Raw genomic sequence first — 19,705 nt, 5'->3', positions numbered from 1 at the left:
GTTGTTATTATTTTTGTTTGTTTTCAACTCCGTCTGTGTTGCCACCAGAAACCCCAGTTTTGATGGGATCCAAAGAAGTCCTGTCACCTGCCTCTCAATTCTGGTATTCTCTGGGTCAATCCCTTGAAGGGGGTCATTAGCACAAACCCCAGGCTGGAGATTAATTAATCAAGTAATTATGAAGAAAGTGAGCTTACAGAGGTCAGCAACATCTAAGACAACAGGGAGTCTCCTTCCCTTCCTGTGACTCTCAATGGTAGAGTCCCCTCACCCCTCTTCCCCCATTACTGACCATGTAAATTACACCTTAATACGTCTGATGGCCCTGAATCTATAGTCATGACCTGTGATCTGAGACACAATCAGCTAAGGAGGCTGTCAGGGGGGAGCAAGGTCTCCACCTAGGAGCCTGGGAGGCCAAGAGCCAAGGAACTGGAGTGCCAGGGGCAGGAACATCCAGCAGGAAGGGAGTTTGTGCTGGGCTGCAAGACCTTTAGACAGGAAGGGCTGGGACAGGGGCTGGTAGTGGTCCTTTGAGCAGGATGACAAGCTTCCACCTTAAAAACTCAATCCTAAGGGTAAGCATTCCGTGCTGCTTCTTATTTGCTTGCTTTCTCATATGCCCCAATAGTAAAAGATTTTATGGTTTCTTTTCCCTTTTGTTCCCCAACATTCAACCCACTGGCACAGAGAGTGAAAATCCTTAAGCCTAAAGTTGACTGGAGTCAGGACCGGCTGTCCCTATCAGCTGCTGGACTGCTCTTCAGGGACGCTTGGAAAGTTCCAGCGAAAGCCCTGCCTTTGAACCAGAATCCCTCTGCCGCCGTCGTCTGCATGCGGATCCTTTGCAACGGAGACAGAAATCTTTGTTCTCACAAAGGGAACAACAGGGCAGCACTCTTATTGGGCGCTTCCCTCTGCCGAGAATCCCAAGTAGCGCCGCATCATCCCTGAATGCCCCGTGAGGCTTTAATGTCTGGCAGAGCATGAATTGTAAACACGTCATTAGACTTAAAGGCTGCCCCGAGATTGTGGCTAGGGAAGAAGGCCCTGAAGGAAAGAGGAGTCTGGCTGAAAATGAGCTCTGAATAATTTATCACGAATTGAAAAGTCAATACCTTAAGTGAGGCGTGGTGAAGCTCGGAAACTCGGAGGTGAATACGGCAAGGATGTAATTTTTGAGAGAATGGTATCAAAAGGAATGGCCTTTTGGAAGGAGCGGGAGGCAGAGAGACCCTGGCTGAGGGCGGGCTGACTCCCACCAAGGCTGGGATGGGGATGGGGCACAAAAGGAGAGGTAGAGCAGAGGCTGCCTTCAAGGCCACTGCATATTAACTGGCAGAGAGGTGAGGGCAGAGAAGAGCTGGGGAATGATCGAGAAAAAAAATGAGTGATGTGAAGTAGGAGATCCAAGAAGACCTGAGCAGTGGGCACAGGAAGGCTTCCTGGAGGAGGGAAGACCCAGCTCTGAAAGGGAGGATTTGATGAAGGGAAAGGATGTGAAGGGAATTTCATCAGACAAGTTTCATCAGACAAGGTGCAGCAGAGAAAAGGTGAAGAGGCTGGTTGAAGAACACCATGTGGAAGAATGGAAATGTGCTCAAGTTTCAAATGGGAGCCCCTGCAGATTCTTAGGCAGGACACTGACATGTATTTAGTAATTCAGCAAATCTCCAGCAATAATTGAGTAGCTATGTTCCAGATTCCGTGCTCAGTACTCTGCATGCCATGGTAAGTGCAAGCCAGGCATGGCTCCTCACCTCATGGGAATTACATTTTGGTGAGGAAAAGAGATAATCAAAAAAATAGTAATCACATTTATCATGCTAAGTGCTCTCTCTGTGCCATGTCAACCCTCACTGTGGGGTTAAGAGGCAGGTGACATAATTATCTCCATTTTATAGATAAAGAAACGGAGGCTGAGAGAGGTTAAGTAATTCACCTAAGGCAACCCAGCTAGTAAATGGTGGAGCTACAAATCTACAATGCTATTATACAGTTCTGATTTGGGGCTAAATGTTTGGATGGGGAAGTAGATGAAGCCGTAGGCCAATGTTGGATGCATGATTTTGTTCAGGGGGTTAGGGAGGCTCTAGAGGAAGGGGTTAAGATGAAACCTGTAAGATGAGCTGGGGGCATGTGGTGAGGTAAGAGTGACCTATACAAGGGCCTGGAGGTGATGAAGGAGGAAGGGAGGAGAAGCCAGATCTGGCAGGGCTCAGTGCTTATCAAAGGCCACAGGAAGGCCAGACTTCATTCCGAGGGTAATGAGAAGCTGCTAAAGGATTCTAAGACCAGAGGCATGGAGAGTACGTGTGTGAGAGAATTTATTTTGCATTTTTAGGAGACCGCTCTTGCTGCTTTGTGGGGAATTGGTGGGCGGAGCCAGGAGTGCAAGCTACTGGAACAGTGAGAAAGTTGAGAACCGGGAAATAAGTGAACCAATAAATGTGTCAGACCCTTGGATACGTTATTCATGGGAGAGTCCCTCAGTCCCTTGCTTAAAGCCTTAAAAAAAAAGAAAAAAGCCTTTCTTCCCTCATTTACATCCAATTCTAATAATTCAGCTGTTTGTTTTCCCAATTTGTAGCAGATTAAGAGTGACCATTTAAGAAAGAATTTGAGAGTGCCATGGTGCGGGGGGAACACTGGCAGCTGTGAGAAGTGGCAGCTTGACTGTAAGGAAAAACACACATTAAAAATATTAATAAACATTTAAATTGCTCCGCAGGTTGGGATTAGCCTATGGAAAGGCAGAGAGCCCTACCTCAATGCATCCTCCCATTGTGAAGTCAGTACTTGGTAACTTTAGTGATTAATTTGAGTCAACAACACAGGGTGTTGTTAAGAAGTAACCTCTCTTTAAAAAGTCAGGAAAAAAACAGGAGGACTCCACATTCCTAGCAGCCCTTGCGAGTTGTCGGTGAGCCGATCTCAAGATGGCAGCGAAGCCTGGGGTTTAATGTCCCGCTCCAGCGTCCAAGGCCAGCGCTGTGTCTCCCCGTCTGAGGGTGGCCATCCGAAGGTTGCTGGAATAGAGGGTCTGGAGCTTGGTCAAAGCCTCTGGACTCATCAGGGAACCTGGAACATGAGCTGAGGCAAAGTGACAGTGGCTATGGCAGCCATGGGCCTCTGCCTTCAGAAGTTCAGCGGGAACATTTTCTAGACTGCCGCAGCATTTTAGGGATTTGGAAAAGGTCTCAGCTGCTAGGGAACTTACTCAGAGAAGCACAGGGTATAACAGATCCCTCAGCACCTGGACTCCAGGGTTTTACGTGAGCGAGGGCATGGCTCCGGCCCCTCACTAGGCCCCCTCGCTCTGCCATCATGGGCCCCGGCCCGCAACGAGTATGGGATGCCTTCTGTTACGTAAGGACGTAGATCGGCTCTTCTCCAGTCTTGGACTGATGCCCTCCAGCACCCTGTACTCAGACGTCATCCCCGAGGTGGTGATACATAACCTTTCACAGTTGGCCATGTCAGATGCCAGCCCCAGGGTGCCTTGACTCACCTGTTATCTTGCTTGAGTGGTTAGAAGTATGGCCAGGGAACTGGGATGATGGAAGACTCGTGCAGGACTTCTTCTAGTTCAGGCGCCTTCTTTTGTTGTTGTTAGTATAATTAATAGACTAAAAAAAAAAATTCCATTATTTGGTTAAGATCTGGGAGGCTGAAGTATGAAAAAATACTGTCTGAAGAATGGGGAGGTCCCTTTGGTCTCAATTCTATAAGGACTTACATCCCCTAGTGCCTCTTCCAATTATTCTGGACTCCTGGCCTCCACTTTACTGGAGACCTTTGGACTCCATCTGGGGGACCATTAGAAAAAAAATCTTCAGCAGAAGATAGTTGGGTAGGTCTGAGAGGCCAGCTCTGGACCTCAGCCTTTTACACAGTTATGACATTCTGAGTAAGAACTGTGACCATTGGAAGTGTGACTGTTGGAACACTGATGTCTCTTGCAGAACTTTTGCTAGCTTGAGTTTTAGGGTTTTTTTTTGTTGTTATGATAAACAGAATTTTTTCATTGTTTTCAAAGTTTCAGCAAATTTGAAGTGCTGAAAAGCAATTGGTTTTTGTTTGTTGATCATATATCCAAGAACTTGTTCAATTACCTTATTTATTTGTTTATTTATCTATTCATTTCTTTTTAATTGAAGTATAATTGACTTACACAATTATATTAGTTTCAAGTGTACAACATAGTGATTTGATATTTTTATAAATTACAAAATCTTCACCATGATAAGTCTAGTTACCATCTGTCACCATACAAAGTTCTTACAATATTACTGACTATATTCCCTATGCTGCACATTACATCAGCGTGTAATGGGATTTGTTCCATTTGTAACTGGAATTTTGTACCTCTTAATCTCCCTCACCTATTTCACCCATCTGTCTCCTCCCCTCCCCTCTGGCAGCCAACAGTTTGTTTTCTGTGTCTATGGGTCTTTTCTGTTATTTTTGTTTGTTTGTTTTGTTTTTCGGATTCCACATATAAGTGAAATTATATGGTATTTATCTTTCTCTGACTTATTTCACTTAGCATAATACCCTCTAGGTCCATCCATGTTGTTGCAAGTGGCAAGATTTCATTCTTTTTTATGACTGAGTAATATTCCATTTTATTTATATATCACATCTTCTTTATCCATTCATCTATCAATTGACGCTTAGGTTGCTTCCATATCTTTGCTTTTGTAAGTAATGCTGCAATGAACATATATCTTTTTGAATTTGTTTATGTTGTCTTTGGAAGAATACCCAGAAATGGAATTGCTGGACTGTGTGGTAGTTCTGTCAAACTACTTGGGAACACAGAATAAGCACTGTATTCTGGAGTCTGTCAGCTCCCTCATCATGCTTGCAAGTGCCTGGATAAGGGATTCCATGCACAGTGGAGAATGACTAGTAAATACCTAGATGCACTTTGGATTTGGACTCTGTCAGAAGAGTGATTATATTGGTATCTGCAAATACATCCTGCCACATCAGCCTATCCACTGGCACCTGCTGAGGCTGTTTTATCTGGAATCATCCATCTGAGTACTTTGTACTTTTGTGCATCTGCATTTGTCTTGGAACCAAGTTTATAGAAGTCTTGTGATGACAGATTCCACAGTTCTCTGAGGAGGGCCTCTGGGTCTGCTGCAAATGCAGGCTGTCCCCAGCTCTGGTCTCTGGCTCTGTCACAAGAAGCAAATTGTTGACTCTCTCCCAGCTGCTTCTTGCCACTTGCAATTTGTGCTTTCTACCAAAATCACTCTGTTCTGAACAAGCCAGTTACCTCACTGTGGTGAGGAGGTTGTGTGTCTGCTGAATGTTTTATTTACCATCTGGCTGGCAGCAAAGCACAGAACATACTTATGGGCCAGTAATGCTTGAGACCATCGTATACCAGTCCTGAAAAGGTCACTGGCTTCTCCTCATGCCTGGCTGGCACCAGCAATCCCTCACACAGGTCTTGTGCTATTCCTTTGAGGCTTTGGGAAGGAGGGCTCTGTGCTGTGAAGCAGCTCAAGGAGGTTTCTGTCTTTTGACCCAGGCATGAGGGGAGCCTCCAGGCATTTTCTAAGAAGAGGGGCATTTCGCCATCCCATTTCTTCTGCCTTCCTGAAGCCCACGTGAGTTAGCAGGAAAGCACCTTTCATGGGTTTGAGGAAATCTGTGATTGTACTTCTGCTATCAGTAGGGGCTCAATAAATGTGACTTCCCTTTCCCCCGCTTCACCAGCCAGATTCTCTCCTTTGGAAAGGGGGGATTTAGTAGCTCTTTCCCTTGCTCAGGGGACAACATCCAATTAGGGTTTGACAGTGTTTCTGTTTTTAGCAGTCCTCTTTGAGATGCAGATACTTCCAAGAGGTCTCTCACTTTGGATTTTTCTTTTTTTCCATTTTTTATTGCGGTCTTAATCAGCCAGTTATTCCTTCACTGAAGATAGATGTTCCTTAACAGATACCCAGGAAGGATGTGGTATATGGAAAGAGTACTGGACTTGGAGTCAGAAGCCCTCTAACACTTTTACTCATTAATGTTTGCCTTAAATACAGTTTCCTCATCTGGAAAATGGGCATGATAATAACTTACCTTATGGGGTGGTTGTGAAGATTAAGACAAGATATGTGTGAACAGTGCTCTGTGGATTGAACAGTACTAGTATACCCTACCTGCCTTAGAAGTCTAGGTGATCAAACAAGACACATCGCTATTCTGCATAGTTTTACTTGGTTACTTATATAAATTGTATACAAAACTGATACTTATCCCTTTAAGTAATAAAACATTAAAAATGTATATTTAGTCCTTGGGCTACTGAAGAGTTAGGCTCCTCAATATATGCTATAAAATATGTATAGTTATGAACTGGAAATGAAATACCATAATTTATTATCTAAATAAAAGTGTTAAGTACTATGAAAACTAACATTTGTTGAATGCTTACCACAGACTCAGTACCAAGCTTTACAAATAGTATTTCACTTAATCTTCACAACAACCCTATGAGGTAGATATTACATTTTACAGATGAGGTTACTGAGATATAGAAACTTAAGCAACTTGCCCCAATTCACAAAACTAGTAAATGGCAGATCTAGAATTGAAACCCAAGCCTGTCTGGTTACCTGTGTATAACCATCATGCTCTATTGCTTCCCTAATCAACGTATCTCCTACTGAGCATCCTTTTAAAGAACAGGAAGCCAAACGTTTTACCGCATCTCCACTCACAGGCAACATAATGTTATTTATGTAAAATACACAAAACTAAGAAATGGCTCTGAGTGAGCAAAAGAAAGAGGTGATGGTTGACAACATTCCTGCTTTCACTACATGGTGAAAGTAGTCCTGTACCTTGATGATTCCTTTCATTTTTGTTCAATAGGAAACACCTACAACTAGTATATGAAGCTCAAGAATTGTGTGTGTGTGTGTGTGTGTGTGTGTGTGTGTGTGTGTGTGTATGTGTGCATGTTTTTATATTTGTTCCATTCAGGGAAAATCTTCCTCCTGCGGTATTGCTCTCTTCCCTATGGCCATAAACCATAAAGGACGGCCATTTTTCTGATGATGAAGAATCGTCATCATGAATGTCAAAGGTTGAGTTATGTTTGGTATGCTGTGCTCAAAGCCTACCAGTGTAAGGCTGGGCTGAGGTGTAATTATTATCCCTCTTTTACAGATTGGGAAACGGGCTTAGAGTACCTACAAGACTAGCTCAGGTCACAAAGCAGGATGGCAACCAGTGTGAAGCAGATATTTTAGCGTAACAAAAGGAATCATTTTTAAAATTAAATAATAATAATAATTCGAATTTCAGAAGTATAACATTAAGAAGTATTCATTATAAAAATTCAGATGTTACAGATGAACCAGGTAAGAAGTTCAGCAGTTGATCACTACCCTTAATCATGGTTCTTTTCCCAAAGAAAGCCTATGGTTAATAGTTTCATGTGTATTTCTTCTCAGATTTTATTGTCTGTGTGACCTCATCTGAGGATTTTGTTACAATGCAGATTCTGATTCAGTAGATGTGGGATGGGCCTAATACTCTGCATTTCTAATAAGCACCCAACTGGTCCATGGACCACACTTTGAATACAAGGTCATAGGGCATGTGCATTTTAAATTTCATCATTACTGCCAAACTGCATTCCAAAGTGATTGAACCAGTTACACTTTCATCAACAGGATATATGAGTACTTATTTCTCTTATACTCTCTCTCTAATACTTGAAAATCATCTCCTTAAATTTGTCGATCTGATAGGTGAGATATGGTGCCTGTATTTTAAAAATGTATTTCCTGATTTTTTTTAACATCTTTATTGGAGTATAATTGTTTTACATTGTTGTGTTTGTATTTCCTGATTTTTAACACATTTTAGCATCCTTTCACATGTGTATTGGACATTTATGCTTTCTCTTTAGTTAATTCCTTGTTCATATTATTGACCCATTTTCCATTTGGATATGTTTGCCTCTTTATTTTGTTGGTTTATATGAATTCTTTATATATTCTGGATATCAATCCTTGGTCTACTAACTATCTTGCAAATATTTTCCTCTAGGTCTAAAGAACAAATTCCACCCAGCAGAGCTGTCCAGTGATTGAATGGAAGCAGAGCTGTTCGGAAGTTGCCTAATCACTTATTTGGGAGGAATTTGGTGTGTCTATCAACTGCTTGTGCCTTTCTCTTTCATATTAATATAGTATATCAGTTAAGAGCTTATCAGACTGTGTTACAGTTGTTTATCGGCCTCCTCCGCTAAACAATGATCTCCTTGAGGGAACGGGTGCACGTCTGTAAGTCATCTCTGTGTTACCAGCAGCCAGCATTGGGTCTAGCACAGAACAAGCACTCAGAAATACTTAGTGGATGAATAAGTAGACAGATGGTTAGATTCCAGTAAGTGTCTGCCCTGTGATTCAGCTAGGAGTTGCTTTGGGTCCTTCAACAAGGTGAAAGAGGAGGAGCCAAGAGTCAGTTTCTAGGACCTTTTGCTCCTAGTTAGAGGAAAGTTCTCTCTGGGTGGCTTGTCTCTCTTTTTGTTGACCTTTCAAATACTTTGGTGCTCAGAGATGGTAAAAATAACAATAGCCAATACTTATATAGTGCCTTCAATGTGCTTTATATACATGAGTTCACCTAATGCTCACAACATCCCTGTTAGGAGGAGGTAGGTATTATTATTATTCCCATTTTACAGATGAAGAGACCAAGGCACAGAGAGGTTAAGTAATTTGCCCAAGATCACACTAGTACATGGCAGACCTGGAATATGAATCCAGCTCTCTGGATTCCTTAGGCTATGCTCAAGAGACAACATGTGAAAAATGCTAGGCCTGACACAATGTGAGTACTAAACAAACATTCCTCACTTTGTTCACCATCCCGCCCGCAGAAGTGTGCCTTTTCTGTCAATAGCATCTCACTCCTGTGGCTTGGCAGAATCCAGTCTTGGACCTATTGTTTCTCTGCAACCTTTGTCTCTGAAACTTGCATCCCTCCCTGCTGGAAGCCCTGCTAGTAATCCCTGTTCTCCTAGGGATCTGGAAAACCCACTTCCCATGCAGCCAGCCCAGGGGCTGAGACTTTCCACTGTCAAGGCTCATTTTTCCCCTGTAGCCCCCAAATCCCAGTTGACACCTCTGGCCCCAAGGCTTTGCATAGTGCTGCCATCTGGTGGGTATAATTGACCACTGACACCACTCTCTGATGAATGACTTGCCACTGGCCAAGATTGGTCCCCTGCTCCTCTTCAGCCCTCAAGTCAGGGTACCCCACTCAGAATGTAATCAACTAGTAGTTAAATTCCATGAATGACTGGCTTTTCCAACCCTGGTATCAGAGATATTCTGAATGTAGCCAGTATTGGTGGGATGATAGAGTGGCTATACTTGTGGGTAAGAAGTCCTACTTGCCCGCCCCCCAAATCACCTCAAGAGGGCAGCTGCCTACCCAGTGTAAAAGATGGGTAAAATCCAAAGGTTGTGCTGCAAAGACCCTATCAAGGATCTCTAACCGCTTGTGTAGATTTTTCAAGGTACTCACTTTCCTCTTGCAGCAGTAGAAGGAGACCCTAGGTTCAAATTCTAGGCATAAGTTTAAAGAAATATATTGTACTAGAGTCTCTGCTAGGCCCATTCACATCCATTATCTGATTAACTTCACAGTGATACCCTGATGATTTTTAGCAGCTTCCCAGGCTCAGAAAAGAGGGCCATCTTGAGACTGTGAGACTTAGTTTATATCCACATGTTTGCAGTAAACTGGGCAGGGCCCAGGGCAACTGGTCATTCAGACAAAACCTCAGGGGCTCAATAATTACTTATTGGATTGAATGTTATTGAAATGAGGGTCAAAGAAATGAATCTTTACCCAGGCATTGTTTATAGGAGGGCTTCCATAGAGGCTAACTCTTTTCTGTCCTTGTGACTGTGAAATCTTTCTAAGTCTTTGTGTTCCCATCCAATTCACTTGTTTAAAAACAAGGAATTAGGGGTCTTGAGTGGGAATTAGGGGGTCCCGGGGGCAAAAGTCCCTGAAACCAGCTGTCCATTTGAACATCTTATCAACCTATGCAGATCACTGACCTGCTGATGGTGAAGACAGACATTATAAATAGAAAGTCAATGTGCTGGAGCTCAGCTAGGCAAGACAAGCACCTTGCTGCCTAAAGTTTTAGTTCCTTTTAACTTCATTAGGGGAGAGAGAACTGATATTGGTCGGTGGGGAAACAAAGTATTGCTAAACAGCAAATGGAGTTCATGGAACCCCACAGAGCTCACCAAATCCTGGAAGGAAACCTCACATGCCTGAGCACCCACTATGCATCCTGCACTAATGAAGCCCTTTCTGGTGCATTCTCTCTTTTAATCTTCACAACCAGTTCTTCAGCAAGTATTGTTTACATTTGACATAAGGGGAGACTGAGCCCCACTGGTGTTTTGAAACTCATCCAAGCTCACATAACTAATAAGTGGTGGATGTGGGATTAGAGTCGTGGAGACTGGCTGCACCTCCAGTGAATATTCTTTGAACTGCTCAGCTCCACCTTGTGACCGTTCAGAGAGAAGAGCCTCTTCCTCATTCTTCTTTTGTTGCATTCAGCCCCTCCACAATTATAAATATATGACGGGACCAGCTGGACCAAAATATAAGGTCACACAATCCACTTTTTCTCCTTGAACCTTATTTTAAAAATTTTTTTTTTCCATTAAGAACGGGAAAAATGAGTATTGCTCCTCTCTGTCCAGCCCTGTGTGTGGTGGTTTAGGAAGATCCTGGGAAGAGCTGAGCTTGCAGGCCTCCTCCTGGGAGAGAGTATGGAACAGAAGGAATAATTAGACCTTTGCCATTAGCTGTACTCAAGGCCATTGCTTGTAAATTCATCCAATCAGAAGAAAGTCCAGATCCTCCATTTGTGACCTGATTATACTTCCACAGGAAAAGAAAGGGAGAGACAAGTTTTATTCCCTCGTGGATGCAGATTTCTGTACCTTGACCTTTTTTCGGAAATAGTTTGTACTTTCTTTTCACATACATATCGACTCATACATACATATCCTCCTCTACTCTCTATCCGACGCACATCTATTGTTCTCTTTCCCAGCTATGTGTAAAGAGAAATCTTACAAGATCTCTAGTTGGTGTCTGTTTTCACAGCATCTTTTGGGAGTCATTGTAAGTAAAGCACTGGTTAAAGGGCTCCTGGCTGATGGCCATAAAGTGGCCCTTCATTGGTTTTGTGCCTCCTGTCTTTTACCAGGGCAGTTCTCTGAATCCAGAAGACATCACATGAGGGAGCCACCTTGGGTACCAGGACCACGGCTGGTTGGAGTGCTGGCACACAAAGCGACATGCTTCAGGACAGGAAGATGCACTCCACAGATGGAGAAGAGGATAGAAATCTGTGTTTTTAAAAGTCCTTTGTTTGAAGGGATTTTATGCAGGTTCTGAGAAGTGAGTGTTCAGCAGAAGGGGATAACAGGAATAAATATTTGCTCTAATAACAAACAAAGTAGTGTCAGTCACTGGAGTCCAGCCATGCCCCTCTACTGTCAGGCACAGTTCTCTCCTCCCTAACATCAATCACAAACAGCATGTACAGGGACTTAACAGTTCACAGAGAGCTTAATCCCCCCAGGGATATTTCTGTGCAGGATCTCTATACGTACTGGGATGAGCCTGGTCCCACATAAATGACAACTGGGGTTACAAGACACAGTTTGTCCTGGGAGCCTCACAGACTTTAAAAAATCTAGCCAGGGGCCAAAATCTTTGAGGGGGATGGTAGTGGTGGTGGTCCAGAATCTTTTTAAGAGAGTCCTAACAGGGTTGGCTCCTTTGACAGCTGCCGAGTCTGGAGATATCCAGGAAGCCGGCTGACAGGGTGGAGGTCGAAGTGAGGCCAAGGAAGACGTGGACGCCCACGGGGTCTGATCAAGGGCAAGACAGGACAGGCGATCCGGCCCACGCTTCCCTGGCCTCTCTGCGTCCTGGCAACCACAAAAAGGGTCGAGGAGCCGGCCGGTGGGATCAGCGCGAGAAGCCCGGCGGCCGGGTGGAGTGAGGAGCGCTGAACCGAGCGACCTCCGGAAGACTGGAGGTTCCTGCGCAAGAGCAAGAGGTGGAATCCCCCTAGAGGTGGAATCTGCCGACCTAGGGCTGGGACTGGCGGCGCGCCCTCCCCGCGAGCCTCGGGTCTGGGGCAGCCAGCGCGGGCGCGGGCGGAGGCTCAGGAGCGTCCCTGGAGGGCGGGGGCCAAGGGCGGCCTGCAGGTGGGGCCGGGGGGCCGGACTCCGCCCCCCGCGCCCTCCCAGTTGGTCCGCGACCGCCCAGCCCCGGCCCCTCTCCCGAGCCGAAGCGCGATTGGTGGCGGCGCTTGTCGCTCGGAGGGGGCCGGGCCGCTGTGTCCGCGGCTCTCCCTGCCGCCGCTGCCGCCGCCGCCGTCCTTCTAGCAGCGCGGGCAGGTCGGACCGCCAAGGCAGTCGGCGCCCGGCGATGGGAAGCGGCGCGGCCGCGGACCTAGGCTGTGGCAAAGTTTCCCAGACGTGCGTATCAGGGCGCGCGGCTGCAGACCACCCTCGACTGCTCCGAGAAGGGCTCGGAGATTTTTAATTTGGAAGAAAAAATCCACCTCATTTCCTTTGTCAAGCCCTCTCTCCGGGCTTCCAGCGGCGGGAGCTCCAAACTTGGGCACCGCGGCTCCACCGCCAGCGGTCCGGGCTTTGGAGAACGTCGGGACTCAGGTGCTCGGGCGCCCGGCGGCCGGAGGCGTGCTAGGGGGTGTGAGCGCAGCACAGGGGAGTCCGGGGTGCGCAAAGAGGAGGGGCCCCCGGGAGCTCTATATGGAGGAGGGAGCCCAGAATGGTGTGCACCAGGAAGACCAAAACTTTGGTGTCCACTTGCGTGATCCTGAGCGGCATGACCAACATCATTTGTCTGCTCTACGTGGGCTGGGTCACCAACTACATCGCCAGCGTGTATGTGCGGGGACAGGAGCCGGCACCCGACAAGAAGCTGGAGGAAGACAGAGGGGACACCCTGAAGATTATTGAACGGCTGGACCACCTGGAGAATGTCATCAAGCAGCATATCCAAGGTACGGACGCCTCGGGAAACTTGGGCCGCCCACGGGGCCAGGGAGTGCCCAGAGCGGTGCGGGGTGAGCTGGGGCTGGAAGGCATCTCTCGAGCGACTGCGGGGCTCTTGAGTCCGCAGACGCTTGGGGGGCTTCGTGTACGCTCTTGCCTGAGAGCGGGACCCTCAGTGTCTGCGGCCCTGCGCACTTCTCCAGGGCACACGTGTGTGCGCGGGGCTCCACGCGCGGGTGTGTGCAGCTCGCTGGCGGCGTGGTGGCGCGCTGCGCACGAGTCTCAGTGTGCGTGTGACCACCGGCTGGTTGCTCGAGGGGTTGCACGCAGGTCCAGTTTAAGGTGTGCGTACGTGTGAATGTTGGTGGGTGTACAAGGGAGCGCGCGCGGGCAATCGAGCTCATCTGGCTGCCGTAGGGCCTACGGCGAGATGCCCGAGCGGCCCCAGCCGTTGCCATTTAGGACCCACAGGCTGCGGGACGAGCCGGAGCTAGGTAGACTACGCAGCTCCAGCCACGCCGTGAGCGGCCTGTAGGCTGTTGGAAGTGCAGGGGGCTCTGTGGTTAGGAGTGCTGTCTGAACCTTAGCGGTCCCCACTCCCACCACTGCCCGCGGGTCCAAGACCCTCTCCAGGAGCAGGTGTTGGCGCGGGGAAAAAGCCTGGGAGCTGGGAGCTCTGTCCACTGCGCTGCTGCCTCCGGCCAGGACCGCGAGAACCCGCCCCGGGCTGCCGTGAAGGCCATTCCCTCCGGTAGTTCCACTTCCAGGCCCAGGGAGCGGCTGGGGCAGAGTAGACAGACCCGCGCGGGGTAGGTCTGGAGTCCAAGGCTGAGCCGGGTGACTGCGCTCGAGGCCAGGGCTGGGACCAAGGGGAGGATGGGGTACGGAGCGCTCTTCCCAGGCGACCCTGTCCGATGAGCTGTCGGAGGCAGCGGATAGAGCGCTCTGGGCGCTGCCGGCAATGTGTGCACACACATGCCCGTGTCTCACGTTCACATTTCTCATTTCTTCGCCGCTGCTCCACCTGTTTTCTACCAGGCATGTCAGCTTTTTAAGGGCAGGGCAGGGCAGGGCCAGCTGAGCCTCGTTCACCTGTAAACCTGGCAGGCCTGCTAGGCTCTGGCTTCAGCACCCGGCAGAATTTGGCACCGTTATCTGGTTGAATATTTCTCCCCCAGGAGCACTCTCTTTTGTTTACACATGGGTGTCAGGATCCAACCCTTGCATCTGCTGCCCCTGCCGTCGTGGGGACAGCTGCTCTCTCTACATTTGGTTTGTTTCCCCACGTGTACACAATAGTTCCTTCCCAGGGGGAGGTTCAGGTGAGTGCAGGAGAGGTATGCGTATCCATGGTGCTTCCTGACTGACTGATGCCTTCAAAACAAGTTCATGGCTCTGACACTTCCCCAGAAATGGACACCGTTCACGGCTCTCCTTCAGACCTGCCTCTGCCTCTCAGCCTAACACTGGGCTTGCGTGGCAGACCAGTTTATCTATCTGATGGTGCCTGTTGCTGTGTTTCTTGTCCTTTTCCATCCCACGGGTCCAGACTGACAATTAGTCAGCAATAGAAGTACAGGGTTTGCTCCAGGGTGATTCAGAATGTTCCCAGGGAGACACAGGCCATACCTTACTTTGACATTTCCAGTTTGCCCACAGATTTTAAGAGATTTTCATTCACATATTCTGTGTGTGTGTATGTGTGTGTGTGTGTGTGTGTGTGTGTTTATGTTCCTGGAAAATGATTCTCTTGTGCTTTCTGATCTGGTCAGGGAGGAGGTGAGCAAGGTACTACTTTGGGAAGCAGTGAGGAGACATTATTAATCCATGAGCTCATCCCAGAGTGCACCCCTATCATGTAGAACGTGGACCGTGTCACATGATTTATAAGGCTGTACATGAAAATGAGTGCAATGTGGAAGTTGAAAGGAGGCTTTGTGCTTTTGCTCCCAAGAAATCTTATAGCTATGCCTTGTTCGGAACGTTCAAATATATACCTGAAAAAATTGAGAGAGACGGGAAAATAAGAGGGAGCAGGATTCTTAAAACATGTGCTGCTCCAGTTCTCTCGTGTATGTGCAATGACTGTGTTATGAGTCCCGTAGATATTCAGAAATGACCAGATTCTCAGGCGGAAAGGCAGAAGCCACAACCCCTAGCGGCTTGGGGAAGGGTCAATGATTTGGGAAAGACTAGCCATGAAGCAGGGGGAGGGCAGAGGGTGCTTGGCTGGTTGTGCCATGATGGCGTAGCCATGACTAGTGACAGCTCCCCCAGTGGTGCTGGAGCCATCCCTGAGCTAGCATTTGGGGAATTTAAAGTTAGGGATTTACCTCCTTAAGTAAGGGGCCTACTATGTTTGGGACTGGCCAGGTGCAGCACTCTGAAGGCAGAGGGTGGGAAAGGAAAAGCTCAAAGGCTTGTCCTTGATGATACGGGCTGATTGTGTGTATTCCGCTGTCAAGTTTCCTCTAGTTAGTAGAGCATTTTGAGCCATCCAGTTTACTCTACTGAGCTGAGAGGGAATAGGGATAATAATAATAGTAGCTAAAAATTATATAGCAGCTGCTATGTGCCAGGCATTATTTTAAGTGCTTTACGTATACTGACTTATTTAATCCTCCTCACGCTATGAGGTAGGTATATTAGCTCCATTTTACAGAAAGAGAGGTTATATGATTTGCCTAAGGTGCAGGGATTTAAACCCAGCTAATGTCGCTTCAGGATCTGTGTTCTTAACCACATACTATACTGTCTCTTAAGAGGGCCAGAGGGTCACAGGGGCAGCAGTGCTCTCCTGGAGTCACTTGACGGTGGGAGTGGGTGTCAGACTTAGAGACTTCAGAGGGTGGCTGAGGGATGATGGAGTCATAGCCTTTCCACTTGGAGACTCTTCCATAGTTAAACTCAGGAATCTCTGGGTTTTGTTTTGTTTCATGCCAAAAGGCAGAGGTTACATTCACTTAAAAAGTGTTCGTGGAACACCCAGGACAGTTCCTGGCACATTCCTCAGAGAGTACGTGTTGGATGGACGAGTGGATGAATGAGTGGGTACACAGTGAGGGTCCCCAGTGCACTAGTTAGTCAATAATAAAAGCATTTCTATTCTCAAACGACTACGTTTTGCTTTGGAACCTTGCATAGGCTCCTCTTTGCTTTGGAAGGAAAGTTGTCTCGGAAGCTGCAAACGTCACAAAATGTTCTGCTGGATGTTCCATAGGACTTGCAATTAGAAGAGGCTTTGGAGCGTCACCCTAGACCTACATTCCAGTCATGACTGAAAAGTTTATTTTCCTCTTGGGGGTTGCAGTGGTATTTCATTTTAATTTGTTTTCTGATTGAATGATTTAATTAGATGGTGTTTGGGAATCTCTTGGGAATGTAAATTGCAGTTTTGATAATTTTATTTTAAGCAGATAGATAGTAAATGAGAGGATGGATAACTCCAGATTTTAAAAATAGCATCCTGATAGATTGGAAACACAAAATAAGTGTTAGTACACATTTGGTCTTAGGAGGAGAAAGATGGGATTGCTGGAGGCGGTGCAGTGGGTTAAGTAGAAAGTGCTGAAGGAGGCTGAAGTGTTGGAGAGCTTAGGAAATGGAGATGTGGATTCACTTCTTATTGTGGAAGTCCAGTAGAAACCAAAACAGCTTTTCTTTTTTTTTGATGAGTATCTTTTTGAATCTGTAAAAGAATGTGCCAATATTGAAGAAAATATTTTAAAATGTATAAAATTGCCTCTAATTCATTCTAATCTAAAACAACTGTTTTGTATTTTGAACATTGCCTTCTAGTTTTGTCCATCTGCCTCCGTATTTAAAAATGAAGGTGTAGTCGTGGTTTACATGTAATTTAATATTCTGCTTTCCTCAGTTTTGCTTTTTGTTAGAAGCATTTTTTTCCATATTTGCTACATAGTTTATCGATTTAGTCCTTATTTATTGGAGACCTGGTATGTGCCAGGCAACACACTGGGGAGGTGAAATTGGATACAGTGGTGAATCAAGACACTCCTGGTCCCTGTTGTAGTGAACTCGTTTTCAAAGGACGATAGAATCCCTCTTATTCAACACAGTTGGGGTTTAAGTTAGTCAGTTTATTGAGAAACTGGTTAAAGAGGAGAATAAAACAAAATATTACATACATGCATTAAATATTTTGTTTTAATAGTATTCAAAATGTGCATTTATTTGTCAGCCTTTTGATGTAAGGCCAAGACTTTGTCTTTGGGCTGGGCCTGCCCGTTGCCTTTCTGATCAACTTCCTTGAATGAACCACTCCCATAAGGTGCTGTTTACAAAGTCTGATTTCTAGTTCTGTTTTCTTTAACATTCATTGAGAACTTGAAGATGCTTATGAAGCAGTGTAGTAGCCTAAATTTTGATGACTTTTGTCTGGTCTTTTGCAGTGATTTTGTTCACAAGTAATTTGACTGCTATTTATGTGACTAACTTTATAAAGTCTTTCCAAGGCTTTAAATTAATTTTCTTAGAAACAGCTCTCATCTTTTTAGCAATGATATTCCATTGGTTTATATAATATGTAATTAAATTATGCCGTTACAGTGACAAATACCAAGAGTCTAAACACATTTGGAAACAAACCCAGTGGTCTCTTGGTAGGAGTATTACTCAGTTGTTAGCAGGAGATGTGAATGGGGTGGGAGAGAGAAGCTGACACAGAGGGACAAAGGCATCCTGGTTTTGTTTTGTTTTTCGTGGAGAGAATGAAAGCATGCTTAATCTGGAGAGGCGATTAAGTGGAGGATATTTAAAGAGAAATTTTACTGTATTTTTAGTGACTGCATAATATTCCACCATCAATATACCATTATCGATTTAACCACTTGCCTGTTACTGAACATTTGCTTTTCTATTATAATTAACACAGAAATAAACATCTTCACTTCACTGTGTTCTTCTTCTGAACGATTTTAATGATGTATTTCCAGAAGTGGGATTACTACTGATTCAAAGAATATGAACATTTTTGTGAAAGATTGTTTTTGAAAAGGAAAGTCTTTCTATACAACCAATAGCAGTGTATTATCGTACCTGTTTCACGGAGGCTGGCCAGCACTGGGTGCTATCCTTCAATTTTTTCTGGGCAGATGTAACCACTGTCAAATGTTCTATTCTTTTGCTTTGTACTCCTTTGATTACTGTAGAACTTAGTATCTTCCCCCCAGCCCTATATTTGTTTTAACCTTGTATTGGTGTCCTTTGCCAGTTTTTCCTCTTGGGATATCAGTGTTTACGATTTGTGTATTTTATATATATGTTTTATTTCCAGATATCATTAATTAATTAATGAAATATATATTATACCTGTGTTCTATTTTATATACATAATTTTTGCTTTACACATATGCCTTAGGGTAGTGATTTTCAAACTCTGTCCCCAGGAGCCCCAAGCTCCTGGGAGGTTTTTTCTGGGACTTAAGAAATAAAAGGGTCGGGCTTCCTTGGTAGCGCAGTGGTTAAGAATCAACCTGCCAATGCAGGGGACACAGGCTCGAGCCATGGTCCGGGAAGATCCCACATGCCGTGGAGCAACTAAGTCTGTGCGCCACAACTACTGAGCCTGCGCTCTAGAGCCCGCGAGCCACAACTACTGAGCCGGGGTGCCACAAGTACTGAAGCCTGCGCACCTAGAGCCTGTGCTTCGCAACAAGAGAAGCCACCACAGTGAGAAGCCTGTGCACCGCAACAAAGAGTAGCCCCTAGTCGCCGCAACTAGAGAAAGCCCGCGCACAGCAACGAAGACCCAACGCAGCCAAAAATAACTAAATAAAATAAATAAATTAAAAAATAAAAAAAGAAGTAAAAGGGTCAAGTGAGGGCTCTTGGACCCCGCCGGTACGCATTCTCTCCCCTCCATGCAACCAATGTTGTTCCTGTTTCATCTGTCTTATATTTGGAATTCTGTAAAATATTTCATTTTTAAAAGAGCTATGCTTTCTTTTTAAAGAAAGGGTTGAAAATCACTGTTTTGGGAGAAGAGGAAACATCAGAGTGTTAGATTTTTGTGAGGGAAGATGGTAGCATAAAGAATTCAAGAGAGTAAACAAATCTAAAAGGAAATTGAATTCCTGGGTGGTGTTCTTGTAACATCTATTTACCCTTCTGAATACCATGATTAATAGTGTATTACATTATATAACTAATTTCTAAATCCATTATCTTACTTCATTGAGTCAAGATCATTCCAGCAATGGGAGAAATGGATTATTAACTGCTTTTGTTTCCTAAAATTGTATTAGGCATGTTATGTGCATATTAATGTACATCAGGCCAGTAACAGTAGGTTGCTCACCAAGATCACAAACGCATATATGGTTCCTAAAAATCAGAAAATATCCAAGGCCTGGATGTTGGGAGATTTTTTTTTTTTTCTGTCCCCTATGGCTTTTGGATGTCACTAAGAATTGGCTGGTGTCCTTCTCATCTGATTCCTAACTTGGCAGGGTTGTAAAGAAGAGGATGTGATGTTTGCTAAATGCTTGGAGATTATTTGAGGAAAGGGTGTCATTTAAAGAGTAAACCTATTTGTCCTTCAGAATGAACTGTGGCATGTAAAATTATATTAGTAACAGATTATG

The 19,705-nt window shown here is 45.4% G+C and overlaps 1 protein-coding gene across 3 annotated transcripts in view; it reads left to right on the top strand.

Annotated features, from left to right (window-relative positions):
• Positions 1–12,417: 12,417 nt before the first annotated feature.
• Positions 12,418–19,705, top strand: part of GALNT18 (polypeptide N-acetylgalactosaminyltransferase 18) — a 339,036-nt gene continuing 331,748 nt past the window's right edge. For 2 of the 3 annotated variants that reach the window (XM_082478137.1, XM_082478136.1), the window contains exon 1: positions 12,418–13,108. In XM_082478137.1, the coding sequence (XP_082334263.1) occupies positions 12,874–13,108 (235 nt within the window). In that variant the 5' untranslated portion in view covers positions 12,418–12,873. The remainder of the gene's footprint in view (positions 13,109–19,705) is intronic. The other variant, XM_082478135.1, reaches the window with a different exon arrangement.

Source organism: Balaenoptera physalus, assembly GCF_965194825.1.
Source record: "Balaenoptera physalus genome assembly, chromosome: 10".
In the NCBI taxonomy this organism is placed as follows: Eukaryota; Metazoa; Chordata; class Mammalia; order Artiodactyla; family Balaenopteridae; genus Balaenoptera; species Balaenoptera physalus.
This window is presented reverse-complemented; position numbering and strand designations above follow the sequence as displayed.